Below are 22,803 nucleotides of genomic sequence, written 5' to 3' on the forward strand. Positions count from 1 at the left end.
TGTTGTTTATGTGACACTTATGTCTTAACTAACAGCTGTGAAGATAAACATCCTGAACATCTGAACAAGCCAGGATAAGCACGTGCGCATGCATATGTTTCCCAGTAAAAACTAATTGGAGTGTTCAGTTTATGGAGACACATTGATATATAACCTCTCTCTCTCTCTATCTGCCTGTCTATACTGGTCTAACCTACACCTGCTGGCTATTCTGTGCAGTCCTGCCTGGTAAAATATCAGGTTACCTGAGGTGTTTCATACAGGCAGGAACATCCCATTCTCACAGCAGTAGGCGCGGGCATTTGCAGGTATATATAAAAGAGCTGGAGCATTTTCTTTCATACTTGCTGATCAACCCAGACTCAACATCATTAATCCGTGGCGGTTTGGTAAGGTAGGTCATTTTTAACAGGTCGATTCACACTTTCACTCACAGTTAGCAACTTGCAGATATTGTCATAGCTTTGATTTTGTGTAATCCATGTTATTACATCTGAGACATTGAAAATTAAATCAAAATTACATTTCATGATTTCACTTGTTATCCAAGTGAAATCATAAAAACAGCTGTGATTGTCTACACAGTGGGATGATAAGAGATGTGGAGGGACTGTAGTCTTTTGCTTCTTACTGCAATGGGTTATTTTGTTATGAGTCGTCCAGAAAAACATCTAATAGAAAATGAAAGTTTGTGCTAAATTTGGAAATACAGAAACCTCAGAGTTGTGCAGTATGTATTTTACCATACCTGCAGAGTCAGAATAAACACTCAGTGGATAGAGCTCACCTCAGTTGAACTCGGTTACACGCCGCAACTATGAAATGCAGTCTATCATGTTAACATCTCTGTGATAGTTAGACTGTCTGGCATTGTGCCATTATCACGAAAAACAACACACTGGTGTACTGTCACCATATTTAATGAGGGCAAAAGCAACAAAATTATACCATAGTTACTCTATTTGCTACACAATTTATGTTGCAGTGTAAAATTTCATAGCATGAATATTTCTAAATATACGCCGGACATACTGTGAACACAAAGTGTTGGCAATAGGGACACTGACAAGTGACAAATTAATTTACTATGTAAAAGCTTTTAAATATTGGCTAAACTGGCTGTTGCTAATATATAGGCGCAGTCATAGCCAAGTTGTTTGTTTTTAAAGCCCTGATGAAGACCTACAGTGGTCAAAACATGCTTGTTGTTTTAATCATTTAACCACTACAATAAAGGATTTTTAATATTCCCTTCCTTGTCTGTTACATTTCTTCACATTTTAAGTGTCTGGATTTCCTTCTTGTTTCAAGTAGTCTGGGTTTTTTTTTTTCCTGTTTTCCAAGAGCATCCGACATATTTTTGATCTACATTGGATTATCATTGAAATATATACATACATACATATATGTGTGTGTGTGTGTGTAGGTTTGTCCATTCAGTTTGATGTGTTATATATGATCAAATCTATGTGACCTTTGCTTAATTTATGTGCGTGGGGGGACATGTAGGCATACTGACTGGGATATATATATATATATATGTAAAGGTCACTGCACTAATGTCAGTCACAGTCATTAGGAAATGGAAACATTAATTTCATTATTTTCAGTGTGTAGTCCATGCAGCCATGAACCATCAGCTGGATACTGATAAGTTGATAAATTCAAGATTATTTTTGATTTCATTTTTCAGGAAAGGACTGAAAATGCCTCCACCAGGCGTCTGTTTGAACATCGTGAATGAACGTCAGAAGAAAAATGGTGTTGGGACCATTGCCAATCCTGAGAAGTTCCTCAACCAAGACTACCAGCAGCTGAAACAGTACTGTCTGGTCAAACGGGTAAGGTACATAGATGACATGTTCCCCCCAGACAGGAGATCCATCGGCGATGGGATGATGAGCCCTTCTGAAATGAAGGCAGTGCAGTGGCTGAGACCATATGTGAGTGTTTTTGTGACTAAAAACTGCATGATCCCATATCACGCTAAATGCTGCAGCTAAACTGATGAGTTGTTATTAGAATCTAGCATGGGTGGTAAACACACACGTTCTGGGTTTTTGAAGGATTTTGAAATGTTAATCTGAGTGTCTTTCGAACCTGGAATCACAGCTACAGGAAACTATGTGCAACCCTTTCATATAACCATCTTTGAACAATTGAAAAAAAAAAAAAAAAAGAGTTTTGTATACACTTTTAAGGCTAAACATCAAAGGTCAAAGACAAACCTGCCAAAGCTAAGTGGGCCACATAATGTATTACTGTATTGTCATCTAACCCTTACGCCAATATTAAACCTATAACAAGTTTTGTGTTGTCAACAATTCGTCCATTTCAGAAAATAGTTCCAACACCATGTTTTCAAGTTGATGGAGTATCCAGGTTTGACTTTGGACAAGGCAGGGTTGGTACGAAAACTTCTTTTATCATAATAATCCATAAATTGGTTTTTCAGCTATGCCGTTGTGAGCTGTGAGCTGTCTGTGTGCAGACAGCAGTCTGTGTTAGTATTCTTGATAGTTTGTAATTTGGACTATTTTTTACTCAGGAAACTGCTGGTTTCTTGCATCCATCGGAGCTCTGACCTTCCAGTCTCATATCTTTGATCAAGTTGTCCCTCTTGAACAAACATTTGATGAGAACTACTGCGGGCTGTTCCACTTCAGGGTACACTGAAAATCACTGTGAGTACTATTTGTTTAAAAGTCAGCTCTGCTAAATGGTAAAACTCTTCCTATTCTCCCATTTCTAAACAACTCAGTTCTGGAGATTTGGAAGATGGGTGGATGTCGTCATTGATGACAAGCTACCAACAATTGATGGCAGACTAATCTTCGTTCACTCGAAAGACCCAGCTGAGTTCTGGCCTGCTCTGCTGGAGAAAGCCTATGCCAAGTATGGAAAAACAGTGTATTGTTTCTTAGTCATAAAATGGCTTTTCTCAATGAGATTTGTCTGATTTTTGGAGTGTATGTGTAAGTCATTTCACACCCTTTTGTGTCAGAGTGTGTGGTTCTTACCTGGACATGAACGCTGGAACTCCTGCCGAGGCTTTGGTGGACTTCACTGGTGGTGTTCACATATGTATCCAGCTGACTAACCCTCCTGCAGAGCTGTGGGAGCTGATGTGCCGAGCTGGCCAGTCCACGTCACTGATGGGTTGCGGTACACCACAGGGGGTACATTTAACAGGCCACACAAAACCACACACACACTCACTGTTTTTCTGCCTTTATTAAGTGTACTGAAACTCTTCAGGGTGTCTGCCTGTTCAGAAGACCAGATGCGTGTTCCATAAAACCACCTTAAGTCTGAGATGATCTCAGCACAGTTACAAAAATCATTGTAGTGCAATATTAAAAAAAAAAAAAACTTAAAACATGCTTTGGATATGTTCCAATAGAGGTTGTCTGGTATTTGATATATGCTTGTTAGACATGATAACAGACCTTTCTAGCTGTGTTTATATTAGGTGTGTCAATTAGGGTTGGGCTGTTTTCATGTTTTGCTGATCCGGTCTGGTATACATGCTTAAACTGGTCTGATTTTATGTGAAGCTTTGCATTAATAATTAGTATTATGACAATATCATTAACCTCCGGGTGGACACTGTCATCGATGACATGTCACCTGCGACATAGTGAATATCTGTGGATGGCTGCGTGTCAGAGACTTACGTTTCTGCCCTGAAGGATACTGTTGTGGTTCAAAGGAGGCCTCTCATGTGATCACGTCTTTCTCAGAAGCTTTTTAATCCAGCCTTTCAAGGCTGGATTAAAAGACTTTGTGAAATCAATAATGATAAATCCAATATTGAAAGTTTTTTGTGATTATTTATCCATTTGAAAGCCAGGTTGAAAGCCATTCCTGTTGTTGTAAGGACGACTGTTAGCCATCCACTGCCAATCCCATGATGCCTTGGGTTGAGTCTGATAAATCTGACTGGGGCTGTTTCTGACCGGGACTGTGCAGCAGCAAAGACATTTTGTAATCTACTTGATCCAAGTGATCATGACATCCATCCATATTCTATGATACAACTTTAGCGATATGGGGTATTAAAAGAGGATTATTATGTGTGGAAACACACATTCATCATTCAGGAAATGAACTACTTTATTGTGCATCAGTATAGCCTGGCCACAGGTGGTAGGAGAATTTATTGTTTATTATTTTTCCCGTCCATTGACATAAATGCTATGTTCACACTTCTACTCATACACGGATAGAAAGCTAACACTCACTTGAATGGATTGATGCAAACAATTTCAGCACACAATCACAACAGGAGGCAGAATAGACGCCAAAATCAGGCAAAAACAAGCTTTAAAAATTGAAACACTGAGGCAACTCACCAATTTATTCCCTCTGTGATCCAGATAATCTAGATAACTCTCCGACAAAAATGATCATCCAGCTGCAGTAAACATATTTAGTCCAAAACTTGATAATAATCCACAGAGTAATAATCCACAGAAAGATGTTTTTTTTCTCCTCTCAAATTAGCAGGCGATGTTTTCATCTTCTGTGTTTTCCACCTTACAACTTCCAGAAAAGTATACAGAGTTGACTTCCTCCTCTTCTTCTTCTTCTTCTTCTTCTTCTTCTTCTTCTTCTTCTTCTTCTTCTTCTTCTTATATTATGGAGTTTCATGATGGTTGCCATCCATATAAGCTACATTACCACCACCTACTGGTTTGTAACTGCTTCACAGTAAGAACTACTGCAGTGTCCTCCAATGGTGACCCCACTGATGACATTGGTACAAATCCTTCCCTCAGTGTAGCATCTAGATCTTCTCCAGATATGTCCACAATGTTCAAGAATCTTCTGGCATCACCCAACCCCATCTTAATCCTTTCTGATTTTCCCTGTATTTCATTAGCATAATAAGAACCATGACAATAAATGCCAAAAGTCCTATTCACTTTTATTTCCTTATTTCTTCTTCCCTCACACTGCCAGCACTTTGGTCGCTCTTCATCTTCTTCACACTCCCCGTAGCAACTGCCCTTCCCACAACTCCCACATCTTCTCACTCCTCTCCACACAGCTGCGACATGCCCATATTTCTGACAGCAGAAACTGAGAGGAGCTCTCTCTTACTGAGTAGCACACGTAGTCCAGATACACCCTGCCTCGTAATTCCCTAATTTTGTTTGACCAAACATCTCATGTGGATCCTTAAATGGGGCTACTTAGCATTTTACAAAATACAAATGTATCGATGTGCTTTATCAGTAGCCTCAATGCTTTTGTCACATTGATGAGCCTCTACCTGACTCCTGTTATACTGTGCGTGTTATTAGTTTTGTTATGTTTTTCTGGGAATGTTTGGGTGTGAGTTGCCTTCCAGTTCTGCAGTGGAGGTGTGGCCTGGCTGTTCAGAGGGCAGACAGCGCACCTGATGCTTATCCACTGATTCCTCTTCCTATTTAAGCAGCGCGGCGGAAATGTCTCGCTGCCAGATTGTTCGAGCTTCATGCTAGACATTCCAGCCATTTACTTGTCTCTCTGTCATAGTAATCTTGTCTTGTTCCTTGTCGCCTGTGCGTGCATCTCGTTTCTGTTTGGCTTGTTTATTCCATAGTGTGTTTTCTTCATTTTTTTTTCCTGCCATACATGTGTGTTTGTTACTACCCGCTTGCCACGCTGTAGTTGATGTTTTTGTTTAAGGGCTGTTTTTGTGTTTTGGAGATTGTGTTTTTGTTGGTTTGCGTTTGTGCTTTTGTTAGTTGTGTCTGCCCCTTGGATCCCACTAAAAATGATATTGATTACTAATCATAACATCCCCTTTTGCCTTTTATATTGAGCTTCAGTCTAATATCACTTGACAAGAGGAAGTTTTTCTTTCACACACGTTGATGAGTCTGCTGCACAAGACTAGCTGCAATGATAACATACACCATATCTATGTCTTATAGGAGACAGCGGAAAACACTGTACTACAAAATGGACTGGTCCAAGGCCATGCCTACTCTGTCACAGGCGTGAAACAGGTGAAGGATTGCATGTGTTTTAAAGGCAAATGAGGTTTATTTGTAGAGTTGTAGTCTAATAGATGCCTTAAATTGGCCTCTCCTGTATTGTAGTACACATTAAAGTAAGCCTGTTTTAAAGTGTAGTTATTTTCATGGCAACTGTTTTGTACTTGTTTGTTAGGTGGTGAGCCGAGGGCAGCCAATAAACCTGGTGCGTTTGTGGAACCCATGGGGCACAGGAGAGTGGGAGGGAGACTGGAGTGATCAGTGAGATATTTTTCCAGTGATATGATAATATTGCAGTTGCATTGACTGTCACACAAGCAAATTTGTTAAGACTGCTTTGTCAACAAATTGTGGCTTTTTGTTGATGTCAATCTATGCTGGCACAGTAGCATTGCTTTTCACTTTAGCTAAATGAACAATACCCAAAGTCTCCTAACCAACTGATTACTTGTCTAAACTGAGATAGTTGGCTCTTCATATAAGTTGTGCATATGAAAAATTATCTTTGTGCTTTTTAAAGTATGATCTCCTCAGTTGTATAATGTGTTTTGTTGTTGTTGTTGTTGTTTGAATGACAGTGCTGAGCAGACTTGGCTGTTTTGAACAGAGCCCTGCGATCGCTCAAGCTATCTTATCATCTTGACCCTTTTCCCAGACTGGTTTTGGCATTTTTTTGGCAGCCGAGTAAAGTTTTGCTGAAGAGCAAATGCAGCACGTTGACATTTCATCAACAGAATATCTGTTGACCTTTGCCTATAAAGACACAATGCAATGCCAGGATTTGCAACTGTGCAAACAGTGTATCACACCTGCGTGCTCTTGTCCCTGAGTTTTTTTGGCGGGTTTTTTGTTTTCTTTTACTTCTGTGAAAGTTGGCGTCAGTTGTGGTAAGTTAAAGATCAATCAACAAAGACTTTTCTCGTCCACTTATTTAACAGAGGGTAGAGATGGCATGTGGCTTGGAAGTGTGCTGCATTGCCAAAGCTTTATCTGTGACCTCTTGGCTATTTAGACAGGAGCGCATAGGTGTGGCAGGTTGCTTTTGACTGGATGAACAAATGCAAATGTTGGTACAGTGTGGTAGGTTTGTAGGAAAAATAAACACGCACAAAAGAGCATTTGGTTCCAAACGCCCTTAGTGTGTTTAGCGCCGTTATGCAAAAATGAAACCTTATATAACTGAGATTATATTTCAAAAAGCACACAGATCATTTTTCATTGACTCAATTTATGTAAGGAAAGGTGTTGTAACATGCTTCTTTATGTGAATAACAAATGCAATCACAACAATTTTGCCACACCTCTTCCTTCACTGATTCTGTTTAAAGGTCACCATTGTGGCAAACCATAAATCCTCAAGATCGTGAGATGTGCCTTTCCGTGTGTGACGATGGGGAGTTCTGGTGAGCGTGTCCATATCAAAATCTGAGAAATCATATGTCATTCCTAAAAATGCTGAATGTCAAATGTTTTGGCAAACTAATGCAAATAACAACTACAAAACATCAGTCAGTATTTACATTTTTATTTGTTTTAGAAACAACTTTTGTATAAAAATGCATATTGAACTCAAAACTGATTACACTATATTTACACTTAAAGGGATTGAAAAACTAGTATTCATAAACAACAGTATCAGCGTATCAGGCACATACAAATACTCGCTTAACAGTTTCTATACATATTTTTTCATTCATAATACATTCCTGTGGCTGAGTGCACCATAACCACAATTTTTCACTGTTAAACTACTAATTAAGTCTAATTTTAAATTATAATTTAATCACAATTTCAGAAACACCTATAAAACAATTATGCATTTATGCAGATTGCATTTGCATGTCTTACATCAACTGATCAATACAGAGTTACTGTTTTTTCTTTGTGGACTGCATCTCTAAAACAGCGGTGTGTTACCTAAATGTATCTCTGATGTCAACAGGATGACCCTGCAAGACTTCTGTAAGTTCTACTCAGATCTCGACATCTGCTGCCTGTGTCCCGACTTCCTTGATGGAAACTCCTCTTGCCATTGGAAGACCTCTTTCTATGAGGGCAGATGGGTTGCAGGAACCACTGCTGGAGGATGCATGAATAACAGCGGTACTTCCAGGACATCTGGCCTCATACAAAAACTGTCCCCTCAAGAGCAGAACATTGAGACTGGAGGGTGGCAATTTGAAAATGAATCAGATTTTTTTATTAATTAATGTAGAATTTAAATGCAAATGTAACCTATAATAGCTTTATGCATGAATCAATTTAAAAATGCCCCCAACAAGCTTTCTGTTAAATAGCCCTCCCTTTAAAAACACACCATGGGTTTTCAAAGTCTGACACTTTCAATTTAAAAGCCCTTTAAGGATTAATTTAAGATTAATTATTAATTTACAATTTGGAATGGGACTATTAATCTGTGAATTACATAATATGTTTTATGAGATTGTAATTCAATGAATCAATTTGCTTTTTAATCAATCTGTCAATTGATGACATCTCCTTATGACTATAATTATTCCTGCTGACACACCCAGCTCTATAACAAAGAAAGCACTGTTTGGCCAGAATGGATGAACTGGAGCTGCAGAATTATTTTTCCCAGTCTTTGGATTCCCTTTCCTCTTGGTAAAATGGTAAAATGCAAAATTGTTTCCCTCTTTGACTTCCAGAGAGCTTCTGGACTAATCCACAGTATCGGGTCACGATTGAGAAATTACTCAGCGACTGTTCTACGGAGCAGGGAGGAAAAAACATGATGGTGTCTCTCATGCAAAAGCCTGACAAGAGGAACAGACGCTTGGTCAAAAATCTGCACATTGGATTATCTGTGTTTGAGGTAAATAATGCCCTTTATTGTTTCTGTCACAGTGTGAGGAATATTATGGATATGCTGTGCAAAGATACGGGGAATGAGCTGTAGAAAATAGTCAGATGACATGAAAATAAAAATGAAACCATTCTGTTAGTGCAGCCTTAAAGTAACTCTGAGTGCAGTATATTCCAAGTCTCAAGTATTCACTTTTGTCATGAGGACCTGAACGTGTGTGTTTTTAAAAGAAATTTAGTAACCCTCTCTGAGCCTTTAAGTGATCAATAAATTCCATTATTTTATTTGCATTATTTACATGTTTTCATATTGTCATTGATTTGACTTCACTAACTAATTTTGTTTTGTCCCGAACATGAACTCATTTTCCTCTGAAATCATCCAAGGTGACCCAAGACGTAAGTAACAGTTTTAGCCTAATCCTCAAACACAGTATGTGCTGCTATGGAGAGTGATACGAACTACTTATAAATGAAGTATTGATTTTTCATCGGTATTTGTACAGTACAAGGGGCTGAAGGGGAAGTTCCCAGCCTCTTTCTTCAGCAGCCACGGACCTGTCGCCCAAACGAAAACCTACATGAACTCACGAGAGGTGATGGTGTTCTTAATGCTGAAGCCTGGTGATTACCTGATTGTGCCGTCCACCTTCAACCGCAATGAGACAGCCACGTTCATCCTCACCATCCTGTCCAAGGCTGAGACCCACATCCAGTACGTCCACTCACAGCTCACTAATTAGTCTTTATAGGCGTAGCTGTACAATTAATCTACCAGCCAACATGTCGTGGACCAGTGTGTCCTCTGCACATGCTGTGAAAAAGAAAAACATTACTAAGTTACTGGCCAAGTAATGTCTGCTGTCTCTCCCCTCAGTGAGAATTCTCGTGGCCATAATCATGAACGTATGGAGACGGAACCGGTGAGCAAGATTTTTTAAATATATTATAAATGTTGGTATTGCTATTGTGTCACAATGTGTTATATTGTTTGCATTGCTGATGACATTGATAGCATATGACATATACAAATTGTGCAGTGAATTATTTCATGAAAGCCTTCAATCTTTTGCAGTGCAAACCAGTTGGAAATGAAGTGGATGATGAAAATAAGAGAAACTTCTTCCGTCAATACTCCGACAAGGTGATTTGTATGTCTTATTCTAGGTTCAGACTACACAATATCAGCCTGGTAATAGCACAATCTGACAAATGTAGGGTGTTCGGAACAAAAATGAATGTCATTAGAACTGTCACTAGACAGTTTCTTCATCAAGCAAGAGTGAATGACTCTGTAAGCGCCTAATCTGACACAGTGATCCTCTAACAGACAAAAATATCGTATAGTCTGAACTCATCAATACCTCAACATTTTGGAAATATGCCGACATGCTCTGCTGCCGACTCCACCAGCATTAGACTGCACGAAGATTCTGGTCTCAGCCAAGAAATAGTCAGGCACGCAATCCTCAGCAAAGCTGGGAATTGTTGTCTTCACACTTGGGTTTTGCACAGATTATACAAACAAGACATAACATGTTAGTGAGCTTTAAAGGTGCAGGCACGCCCCTTTTGGCAGAGTCAGGCTTGCTGTTTCCAGCGCTTTATATTTGGCATACAGACTTGAGAGGGGTGTTGATACACTCATCTAACTCTCGGCAAGAACACGAATGAGCGTACTTGAACTCTTCCTTTAATTAAACTCTACTTTGAATGTCTTTTTAATATTGAAACATTCATATCTGTGCTTTTTTCTCTATTTGAGTCATGTCATCATTATTTTGCTGCTGCTGCTTTTCATGGTGTAACTGCTTCGTTGGATCAGGAATTTTAAATATTGGCATAGAAACGTGTGTTATAGTCCCTTATCTATACCTATGGCATTTCAATCAAGCCTACCAGGCTATTATTATTACTTATTTCCCCTCAATATAAAAGTAACTGTGATTAGGACAACCACCGTGTGAGCCAAATATAAGTCTTTAATTGTTTTTATTTCACTTCCAGTACGAAGAAGTGGATAGTGAGCAGCTCCAGAAGCTTCTGAATGAGAGAGTTCTGCAAGGTTTGGACAGTAAAACCACAACAGGGTTCACAACATATGAGCTAAAAAAAATATTCAGATCCTGTCCTGATATTTTTTTCTGTTTTTATTTAGGAGACTTGAAATCTGGAGGCTTCAGCATCGATGCCTGTCGCAGCATGGTTGCTCTGATGGACGTATCCTGTTATGGAAAGCGATATGCCAGAAAAATTTCTTTTTGATCCACCTCATCTGCTAAATTGCATCTGGAGGAATCTCCCACGTTGAATGCAGTTACATAAAACACAAAAAACAACAAACAAGCCGAAACCTGCCTGACCTTTTGATGTTATCACGCGCATGAACCAAACAAGATAGGTAGGCTAGGGCATGTACTGCTGTAATACCTTAATGTTGTGTTAGACATCAATCACTGGCAAACTGAATGGTGAGGAATTTGTTCGCCTGTGTCAGAGGATCGACACATACAAGGTAAGGAACCAAGGGAAGGTTAAACATTTGACAATTAAACAATGACCGATGGATTCTTAATACTCACAAACTTTAATGTGGAGTTGCAGAATGTCCTGATTTAGATCAAACATCTTCTCCTGATCGGAGTTTTTGTGTTCTTGCTGTGCTGAGTTCAGAGTTTCACACAAACTGTCTTTTCTTAAACCAGGACATTTTCTTCCGCACCGATGTGTCGCAAACTGGAACACTGTCACTAATTGAGCTCAGGAATGCAGTCATGGCTTCAGGTAAACGATCAACCACTTCTTTTTGTGTACTGAATCATCCTAGGATTTACTCCCCTTATTTTAGATCTAATGAGTGCACAGAAAATACAAACTCTTGCCAATTGTTTGTCATTGTTTGCTTTCAAGACTGTTGTTGATGCAAAAGAATGCTATGAAACAAGGTGCCAGATATATAATGTGCACATCATCTGTGGAAGAAGCACTCGGATCCTCTAAAAGCACCAAGTAAAGGTTGTGAATTCAAACTCTGACATAAGTGAAGGGTCACAAGATAAATCTGGGGCATGTAAGATTATTAATGCAGGAAAGAAGAACAGAAATCTCTATTCATATTTTGGACCTTTCTCAACTCTCTGGCTGAAGTAAACTGAAGCATGTACCAGGAAATGTTAACACAGTTTGGCAAGAGTGTATTGGCCATAGTCCAAATCTTTCATTCCTGAGGAGTGATTATAGTGCAGCATGCTTGTCTGTCAAGTGTATAGACCTACAGTAAATACTCCTCAGCTCGACTGTGAAATGGCAGATATTTTGGGGATTTTAAGAGATTATGGAGTTCAAGCACAATACCCCTTTTTGTCAGCAGGTCTTACTAACGACATTAACCATGCGTCTGTTCTATTCTCATGTCCTAGTAAACCATAGCAATGCTTAATAAAACAAAATTAGTCTGCAGATTAATTAATAGTGTAACCAGTAGTTAGCTTTAGTCCTAAAATGAATCACACCTAACCTTTGACCTATGCATTGTTGGGCCAGGACTGAGGATCAGCGATGATATGCTGAATCTGATGGCTCTGCGTTACGGCACTTCCTCTGGAGTGATAACGTTGGAGAACTTCATCTCTCTCATCCTTCGCTTCGAGTGCATGAGCCGTAAGTAAATTTGGACAGCTGGTGACAGTAGACGGCACTGAAGACTCATATATAAATTTTTGGCTTTGAGTTTGTGCATCTTTTCTGTGTGGTCAGCAAACCGTTTTTGCCCCCTCCTTGGAGTGCAACACACATTTCAAACATTATTGCGCTTCGCTGGTGGCACACCATTGTTTCACATCTAGGGCAGCACAGGAGTGCATCAAATGCCAAAGATGTGCTGACGTGAATGAGAGTTACATTTTGAACTTTCATCATGTGGTAGACATATATGAGCCCCACCCCCTGCCTTCAGGTTCTGGAGTAAAATTAATTTGTGTCTTTTCCTTAGAAATCTTCAAACAGTTAACCGGTGGTGGACCGGCCTTGACTCTCAACGAATCAGAGGTAACCAAAGCCTGATCAGAGGTCTTATAAATTTCTTGACATGTGCAGGTGCATCTCATTGGCAATTGTGCTTTACTGCAAACACTTGACTTCTTTTAAATACATCGCCTCAGTGTGTAAGGTGTGCTGTTCTTGAAAATATGGCATGCTTGATCTACATTTTTACATTTGCGTTATGAAATTATCACGATTTTAACCAGTGCTACAGATACATTGAAATGTGTTAATAATCTTTCCATCTAATTTGCAGTGGCTGTACGTTTCGATGTACACTTAACCTGACAGAGAAGATGAACTGCAGAATGCATTTGGAATTACAGCAACAGCTGAAAGAAAATGGATACAAAATGTGCTCTCCTGCAGATGAGTTATGACACAGTATGAAATAACAAGGTCAGGTGAAAAATGTTACGTTTGGTACAAATGATATGCTTGTCGCAGTATTTTTTTAGTTCAACCTGAATCTAGATTTCAAGCATGTTATGGAAAACTGAACTGAATAATGAACACATACTTCGTATCATTAATTACTGATTTTTTCATATGACAGTACAAACTACCCTATGATACACAGCTAAAATACTATACCCTTTTTAAGTCTACATGTTACTCTGATGTACTCTATTCATTTTATGTGGGATACTGCATCTTCTGTTTAACTGTTGGGGTTAACATGCTGTGGGAAAAGGCTTTTAGCCATGCTAGCATTGGCCAGTACACCGCTTTCATCCAAACTGAAATATCTCAACAACTATTGAATAGATATTGATCATTTGTGTCCCTTTGAAGATGGAATATAATCACCTTTCATGATCCCTTAACTTTTCATGTGGTGCCATCGCCAGATCAAAATGCTATGTCAAGTATTTCCACGGCTTGGTTTTGTGTTTAGTGCCAACATGTTTTCATGCTGACGTTATACTAGCTAAATATCAGCATGTTGGCACTTTGCATTGTGAGCATGTTAGCACGCTGCCATATATTTTTAGTGAGAGTTTGTTTTTTAAAACACTTTGTACTTAACAAAATAAAGACATTATCCAAACAGTTTTAGTGTATTTGAATAATTATTTCTTAGAAATGCCGGCAGATATCTTGAAATGTTGCCTGAAATTGTGTAATTGGGAACGTGAAATGCACACAAATCATGGCTTTGGAATTGCGTTGTCCATTTTCTACATAGAAGTTAGGATTAAGAAACAAACTTCAGTTTGTTGCCTTTGGATCAGCTCTGTGTGCTCCAACATACACAGACTTCAAATTATCCAGACCCTCAATCTTATATGTCATTTGAGTCTGAGCTGAACAAGTGAGACAATGTGTCTGCTTTGTCAATGCACACTCTGCTACTTCAGAGAGAGAGAAAGAGCAAAATCTGTAAAATTCAGAACATTGGCCTATCATATTTTGAACGACCTTATAATCCGATCCAAGAGACAGAAACAAGCATCAGATATTTACTGCTATGCGTTTATTAAAGTAAAGAATACCCCAATACAGTGTGTTTTTAATAATGATTCAGCATAAATGTTAACAGTCCTTAATTTCAAATCCCAGTATGTGGAGGAAATTTCCCAATCACCACCTAACTTTAACCCAAAAAATATTATTTTGATTCCTGTGATTGTTCAGTAACATAGTTTTAGAAGAGACAAGAGCAAAGCAGAAATTAAACAGTTAAATTGAGTATTTCTTAGCGGTCAAAAAAGACAGACATGTATTTTATTTAGGCTAGCTGTTGTAGCATTTGCAGCACAGTTGTCAGCAGAGCAGCCAGGAATATGGATGTAGGTTGTTTTGCAAGCTCTGCTCCCCCATTTGCAGTAGTAGCTAGAAATCAAAGCCAGACACACAGAGAGTAGCACAATTATATCATTTCCTGAACAGTTCAGTCATTATTCATGTGGTTGAACAAAAAAACAAAAAACTACATATTACATTTTGCACCCTGCCAGTGGGCAAACTCGTACTGTAAAGTATTTGTAGTTGCTTACTTTGTGTTTTCTTGCTTACGGTTTCTGTGAATGAGATTCAGTCTCGCTAGATGGTGCATTGTAAAATTAGTCAACACCAAGCAGTGTTACTGCATCTGGTGTAAAACCCCTTTTTTGCAAATTCAAGTTGGTGCATTAACAATAAACGGCAAATCTTTCGGGGATTTGGCCCGTGATGGTAGCCATGCTAAATAAATACAAGATGTACAATCACAGCACTGCCATGATTCTCATTGTCCCTGAAATGTGCAGAAACACAGAATGTGGTGCACCTGCGACCTCTTGTGGCTCAAGATAGTACAGGGTGCAACTTACAGTGCACAAGCAATGACACCGCTGCACAATCGAGATACTTTCTGTTTAGAGTGGAAGTTAGTGGCACCTTGTGAGCTACAGTTCATTACGCTGTTTGTTTAGTCCTACTGGCCTGGTAAAAGAGTTTATACATGTATTCTCATTGTTTACTTTCCATGAGCCACTGATATGATATACAATTATGGCAATTATTTTGGCCTAAATTTAGAGAACATAAAAGAAATACTTACCTGTTCTGTAACTCATACATAGCACAACATTTGATGTAAGGCAGACAGCTGTCTTGCTTTTTCCTTCTCTTAACAGTTTGCAATGATTTCTAATCAGCTAGCAGTACTGCTGCTACAATCTCTAATTTTCTGATTGCAGATAATCACAATCATTAAAAATACTGTGTGGGCTTATAGCTAGTTGTCACTAAACACACAAAATGTATGTGTTTCACCCCATGTTGGTGTCACAGTGCTGTTTGTACCTGAAGTAACAATATTTGTGCTGCTGATCAAGCTGGATGGTGGAGAGGTGGGGTTGGTTCTATTGGTGGTTAAGTCCAGACCAAGGATGTCCAGATCTGACTGAAACTGCCTGTTGGTCCAGTCCCGAATCACAGTGTCGTTCTCAAACAACTTCAGATCTCGTATCTGGTCACCCATGAGGCTTTGCACATTGATGACAGTCAAATCCTGTGCATTTCAAATGAAACAGTTATTGGTCTGAAGTTTTTTGGTTTTTTTTCTTCAACACACTGGACAACGAGCAACAATGAAAATATCATAGATCTGAAAAAAGCTGCTTCATTTCTTTTCCTCACTTCTGGTGTTTTCAGAGTTTTCAAAATCCACTATGGACATAGAAACTGGTTAATCATTATTGAACGTCTGCAACTGACAGGTGGTTTGTCTTCTCTCAACGTTGGCATGCTTGGTCCAATACTCACCAATAAAGGACATCATACCATTCACACCTTCTATTTGCACAGTACATACAGTATGTTATTTTAACAAGAAAAGACAAATTACAGAAGATCACATACTGTACTTTGAGATACTAAAATAAGCCATCTTCTTCAGCCTGTGGTCATTTCAAAGACCTAATTACAGAAGCTAAGGTTTGTGACAAAAGTAAACCTGATGTTCTTGCAAATGTCTCTGAACAAGAGAAGTCACTGACCATCAATTTAACAACTAGTCTGTTTTTTATATCTGTTCAATATAAGGCTACAGCTAGCAGCCAGTTAACAACAAGAGTGGAAATGGGGAGAAACAACTGGCAAATTGTTGTTTCTACACGTTCATTTTTGTTCGGCTTAAACAAAAGATATAAAACGTGCCAATTAGTCAGCTGAAGAGGTGGTTAGCTTAAATGAAATAACCTTTCTCCTCTAAAGGTCAAGCACTGAAACTAAAAGCATATTGTCAAACTAAAGAGAAAAGGAAATAAAAATAGAACAATAACTGAAACAAAAATCAACATATCATTGATATTATGAGACAGCGGTAGGAGCAGGTGCAGCGTAAATGGTTAAATTCAGTCACTTTTCCCTCTAAGAAATAAATAGAATCATCCTCTTCATCTTACTTTTGGAAAGAAAGCAGCTGTGTGTATTTCCTTAACCACGTCAAACTATTCCTAGAAATCTCTGCACAAAGTGTGCTAAAGCATCACCTCAGCTCAGTTGTAGTATTCACGATGAAACGACCACATACATCTAACAACTATGCACGCATCCAAAACAACAAGCATCCTCACCGCGATCACGTTGGAATCCAGACTCCGTAAAGTGTTTATGTCCATGTTGACAGTCTTGGTTGACAGTGCCACTACATCTGACAGAGGTGCCCCACCTATTAGAGCAGAAAGGAAAACAGGAAGTCAGAGAAAAGTTTTATGAGAGAAAAACAGAAAAACAGCTGGAGTAGTCTTACCTAGATAGGACTTCATTAAGTTGTAGTAGGCACTGGTGCTTAGTGAGCTGAAGGAAGTGTTACTGATCTCATACAGGACTCTCTTCTGCTCTGAGGAGCATGACGCCACATTCAGAGGCTTGACATTTCTGGTAAGATAGAAGAAGAAAGTAAAATAGAGTGTTACGTCTGTCTCACCACTCATCATGGTCATTTTTAGGCATCTTTGGGCCACATGCTAACACCCACCTGATAGTGTCTGCAGTGATGGTCTTCAGTGTACTGGCGTCTAATGAGCATAGGTTTGAGTCTATAGTGTTCAGCTCAGTGCTGCCCAGGGAGTTTCCAGAGGTATCCAGATACTTGGTGATTATTGCTTTGCTCTAAACAACATTAAAGAAAACACGTAAGTGAGCAGATCTATACAGGTATGGGTATTTGTTTTAAGGCTCAAACTTCTGACAGTTTGTTCTGAGAATATCTCTACATTATACCTTTGCTGCCTCCCATGTTCCATCATCAGCTTTCATGAGCGCTGCCAGGGTGTCAATTTTAGTGATGTTCCACTTGGAGATGTCATCAAGTGAGGCCACACGAGACACTGAACCAAGCAACTGAACTTTCTCATCGGAAATACCCGATGGGAATGCCTAGAAGAAAAAAGAAAGTGGAGCAACACATGCTCAGTGTGTTGAATAGTAAATTAATTATTCCACCTTATTTCTTTATCAATGTTAAAATTACCTGGTTGAGTTTCTTCAGAATGATTTTTTGGAAGTCCTCGTCAACCACTTTCTCACAGACAGAGTAGAGGTTGTCCTTCAGGACAGGGACGTCCAGGCAGAGGTCAAACTGTGTCTGGTCGTAGCCGAAGGGGAAAGAACCATCGCTAACTGTCACCTGAGTGATGTTGCCCACAGTGCAGCCTTGAGAATAAAGGACCGATGAGAGAAAAAAAGTGTCTCACTTTCATTCTATCAAACACACACAGTTTTGTACAATATCATACAGTATCAGCAGCTGCTATGGAAAAAGCACACCATGCCTCTCTGCGGCATTTATCTTTACCTGCTGCTCGCTTTTCCTTCAAAGCACTGATCTGTGTAAACAGCGCCTTGAGCTTTTTCTTCTCTGTCTTTGATTTCCTCAGTTGGGGCATAAAGGTCTTGAGGAACCTTCTCTTTGTTGTCTACAAAAAACATTCCAGAAGTGACTTGTTAACACGAAGTGGGAAATGGATATCAGGCATCTCTTACAAGGTACTTTAAAATCATGATACCAAATGAATATTATTGGAGGCATTAGTATCAACAAACACATACAGTTTGGAACTGGCTCCAGATGTTTCTTGTGAAATATAGGGGTAGGACCCCAAGGTTTTCTAGTGTTTGAATGGTCCAGGAGGTGTGATTCCTGAAAACAGAAGATAATATGTTCATATAATCTTGGTGGCACACCATGCAAAATAAAGGGCAAGGGCATCAGAGATCTTGTATATAATGTCAACAAAACTATGTCGGGTTGGTTGATTAGTCAGTTCGTATCAGTCCATTGCTGGTTTTGGTTTCATCATGGGGATTTGTTCACAGTAAGAAGAATATATACATATATATTTGATATAATTATCGTACCCATATTGTGTTTTCCCAGATAGCAGCATCGACTCCACAGCAGCCACCTGGCTGTCAGACAAGTCCTTGCAGGCTTTGAGGTTTTCCAGAATGAGAGGATCAGCATTCTTGATGTAAGAGCTGTCCAGAGTGCAGGCCATGTGCCCCAGCACTTCCACATTGTCTCTGCTCAGACTCGCACTATCTATACCCTAGACAATCAAATCACAGCATTTTATTCAAAATTGTGCCACAGTACTTTGACAGGTAGACAAATGATACACATTGGTACCAATTAGACACATGTAAAATTCAGTTTTGTTTGTTTATAGATGCTTCCATATGAAGGGTTATATGTGCATCTGCATAATTCTTGGTATATGTTATCAATATGCTGATGCCAACTCATAGCCTTGTCACTCATGTTTTAACACTGTTTGCATGAAAGCTTTTATGTTTGATTAACCCTTCCTTATGTTATTGCCTGTTTTTGCAGTAAACCCTCATTTTAATAGCACTCACCAAGCAGGTTCTGGCTTCATTGAGTAGCAGTGAGTCCTTATTCAAAGCTCCAGAGGCCACGGAGAAGTCTGCTGCACCCACTGCAGTAAAGTAAGACCTGCAGTTGGCTGTCTCGACATCTTTGTTGCTGTAATGAAGAGACATAATGGAGGGAAAATCAGTAAGTAAATACATACTTCTGTAAGTCAGAGCCACATTGTAAGGTCAGTGCAATAAATTGCTCAGAGACTCACTTGAAGTAGAGAAGCATATCTGAGGGATAATCTTTGAAGTTCTGGGAGAGGTTTCCATAGAGCAGGTTGTACATGCAAGTCAGCTGTAGAACATATGCAAAGCCACAAAGTAACACTAATTGTTAAGAGTCCATAACACATCATACAACTTTTGAAATTATAACTCTGGCACTATACACCCAACTTATCTTGATTACCAACTTCAGATAATGGATAGAGCATGAATTGAGCTTAGTTGCAGGTAGATTTCATTTGAGATTACCTGTGGTTCTGTCAGCTCCACCTTGGCTCTCCCTCTCCTTGGCCTACTGGCACGAATCAGGTCCTGGATCCTGGTTGTTGTCATTTTCTGGACTGACGTGCATGTGAAGCCTTGCAGCACAGAAGGAGAAAGCCTGTGGGGGATAATGAATAAACCACAAAGAAAATGATTAGACTGTGCTAAATCTTCTTTGGGGAAAATAATACAGTTATGGGTCTTGTTCACTTACTGCTCGACGTCAAGGTCTGCTTTACCCAGCACCCCAAAAAACATGGCGGCCTACAAGAACAGACATACCAATGTCAGCTAAAACTTCATGTATTTATCACTTTACAGCAACACTCTACATCAGTGTGAATGACTTTCATCTGATGTTGTGAATTAGCTTAACACAGAAAGTGAAATACAAACAAATGGCCTTGAGAACAGTTCCTGTGGGCTTTCACTGTGTGTTTTTCTACTGTTAAAAATTACCTCATGAAGATCTAAATAAGACTTTGAGGTAAAGGATGCAATAAGTATGATTTTAATGATAACAATTTAACTTGTCTTGGTTTCAATGAGGAGTCACGCTATGTGAAGAAAGAACTAACTAACTAACATCTGGGGAAAACACTGAATAAGTGTGATTATGGAACATCTGTGACATCACTTTGAATACATTGGCATCATCATCACTTAAAAACGTGTCTCTGTTCTGTGTGTTTGGCCACATACTGACCTGGTCACTTGTCCATTGCTTTTTATTAATCGCACTGATGTCCACGGTGTCCTCAGAGAATACCAGCAGGGATGGTGGGATCTCAGTTGCCATAGCATCAGGGACATTCATGACCACTTTGGCTGGACTTGAGTCCGAAGTAATGATCTAGCAGGGAATAAAATAGAGAGAAAAAGATGAGAAATCATGTCAAAAGTCCTGTAAATGAATATATACAAAACAGCTATTCAGTTGTGGAGTTCTTGGATCCTATTTTTTGTATTTACTGGCATATAGCACATTATAATAAAACTGATCATTGTGCCTTTTGAAAGTCTTTTGAAAGTGAATGGAGACTATATTAATCTTTAACTACAAAAAACAAAGTAATGCCTACAAAATTTTCTCAACTGAAATGTAGTTTTAGTCACAAATATACCATCCTTTGTTGCATTAGCTTTGACTGATGTTTTACTGTTGTAATTGTATGTTTTTATCCTAATCTTAGGTCAGCAATGTCCTCTGATGACATGTTCAAATACTCAAATATTATATTTTTCCTAATTCCTGAAGACAGAAGTTTGTAAATAATAACCAACGAATGGCCAATGGAGAATCATGGCTGTAACGTTGTGGTAGGATCAGAAATTAATAAAATATATTAATACCATTTTGACAAAGGTCTGTTGGACAACTGCAGGGGCTGCCACCATGTTGGAAACAAAGCTGCTGCTCTTGGCGAGGGTGACTAGCTCAGAAGCTGGGATGTTTTCTATTGAGTCTGAAGGAACTCCAGCAACAAGTGTGCCGAGGGACTCGAGGGATTCACCGTTGATCTGTTCAATACATTTGCATTAATAAGAGAGACAATGAAAAATAGCATTTTAACAAAATCATACTCAACTAAATACAGAACACTGTTAGGTGAAGTATCAAATCACATGACTACCAGCCATGTTAAGTGGATGGTGAGGCTTTTACCTTGAAGCCTGAGTCAGTAATGGTTTGGATGATTGTGGAGGCCTGCTCCGGGTTCCAGGTGTTGACAGAGCCCAGAGTGGACATAGAAGAAATCAGCACTGACGGGTCAACCGAAGTGATTTGGCGGCTGGTCAGTCCTGCACTGGCATTGCCCAGAGAGGTGAGCATCTCTGCTGTGACTGTCTGAATGTTGGATGCCAGAGCAGCATGCACCTATAGAATAAAATACACCCAGTGACAAAATCAACTTTTACTGTTGTATAGTTTTAATGGTACAGCAGACAAAAATGTGAGAACAATCATCCAGAATATTTTTGTTATTATATTTTTTTTCCAATTCCATCTAGAGTCTCAATACAGCTATTCCTGCTGTATGTGTACAACCACAAAACCTTACTGATGGACCCATATACACTGCTAACTTGCACCTACACAGCACCTCAGGAGAAGGAGCTCAGAGATATGAAGACAGATATGCTCCACTAGCTGCAGAGTTGAGCAGATGTTCATATTCACAGATCCTCAAATCAGCATTTAAGTGAGGAACATCTGGTGGCTGGCACATTCAAAGGTTAATGAAAATGAGTGGAATCACTTCCTGGGTTACATAAACTAGATGCCTTTTGGAAGTTGCAAATCTTAGACACATTCCTCCTCTCACCTATACATAATGCTGACACACACATCTCTACCTGAGGACTCATTATAGTTTCCTAACTAACCACTCAGACACTGTAAAGCTGGTGAGAGGACCATGAAATTCAAAGCTGAACACTTCGTAGAGTTTAAAATCTTCAACCCAGCCTGTCATGAAATACACTGAAATTGTCTACAGTGCACTGGCTAAAAAGGACAAAGGATATACAATAAAAACATACATTTCAACAATATTTAAAAACCAAAGGTTAAGATGTCAAACTCAGTGATAAGTGCATTGGTGTGTGTGTGTGTGTGTGTGTGTGTGTGTGTGTGTGTGTGTGTGTGTGTGTTTTATCCATAAAAAGACATTAAAAACAGTTTCACTCTGAAAGAGCTGGAAATGGTACCTCAGCATCCACTGCTCCATTGCAGACTGTATTCAGCGTATTCAAAATGAGGATGACATCTTCTTCCTTCAGAGAAGAATATGCCGAACTTGGGACCTCAGGTGAGCACAGGAAAAAGCCTGGAAGCCTAGAAAAGTGACATATTTCTCAGCCCCATGTAAAAATCAGTATAGACCATTTTAATGTTCAGAATCACAAAAATTCACCCACAAATTATATGTATGATATAATGAAGTTTGAAGTTTACTCACTTCAGAGGGTTGAAGTTTGGGTTGAATTCAAAAAGTTGTGAAATGTAGTAGTTGGTCACATTTTCTGAGATTGCTGTGTTGTTAAAGAGCTCCAGGTTGGCTTGGTCCACTGAGAAGACTTGAAT

At 39.2% G+C, this 22,803-nt stretch overlaps 1 protein-coding gene across 1 annotated transcript; it reads left to right on the forward strand.

Moving 5' to 3' along the window:
- The first annotated feature begins 361 nt into the window (after positions 1-361).
- On the forward strand, positions 362-13,828 carry LOC143331698 (calpain-1 catalytic subunit-like). Its single transcript, XM_076748820.1, has 22 exons — positions 362-394; positions 1,694-1,943; positions 2,339-2,408; positions 2,549-2,667; positions 2,762-2,895; positions 3,005-3,179; positions 5,925-5,999; positions 6,163-6,248; positions 7,316-7,390; positions 7,930-8,090; positions 8,657-8,823; positions 9,201-9,212; positions 9,320-9,528; positions 9,691-9,736; positions 9,889-9,957; positions 10,821-10,878; positions 10,972-11,033; positions 11,260-11,328; positions 11,519-11,597; positions 12,357-12,473; positions 12,805-12,860; positions 13,111-13,828. The coding sequence occupies exons 2-22, from the start codon at positions 1,707-1,709 to the stop codon at positions 13,135-13,137; spliced, it is 2,103 nt and encodes a 700-aa protein (XP_076604935.1). The 5' UTR covers positions 362-394; positions 1,694-1,706; the 3' UTR covers positions 13,138-13,828.
- The last annotated feature ends 8,975 nt before the right edge of the window (positions 13,829-22,803 follow it).

Source organism: Chaetodon auriga, chromosome 14 (genome assembly GCF_051107435.1).
Source record: "Chaetodon auriga isolate fChaAug3 chromosome 14, fChaAug3.hap1, whole genome shotgun sequence".
Classification (NCBI taxonomy): domain Eukaryota; kingdom Metazoa; phylum Chordata; class Actinopteri; order Chaetodontiformes; family Chaetodontidae; genus Chaetodon; species Chaetodon auriga.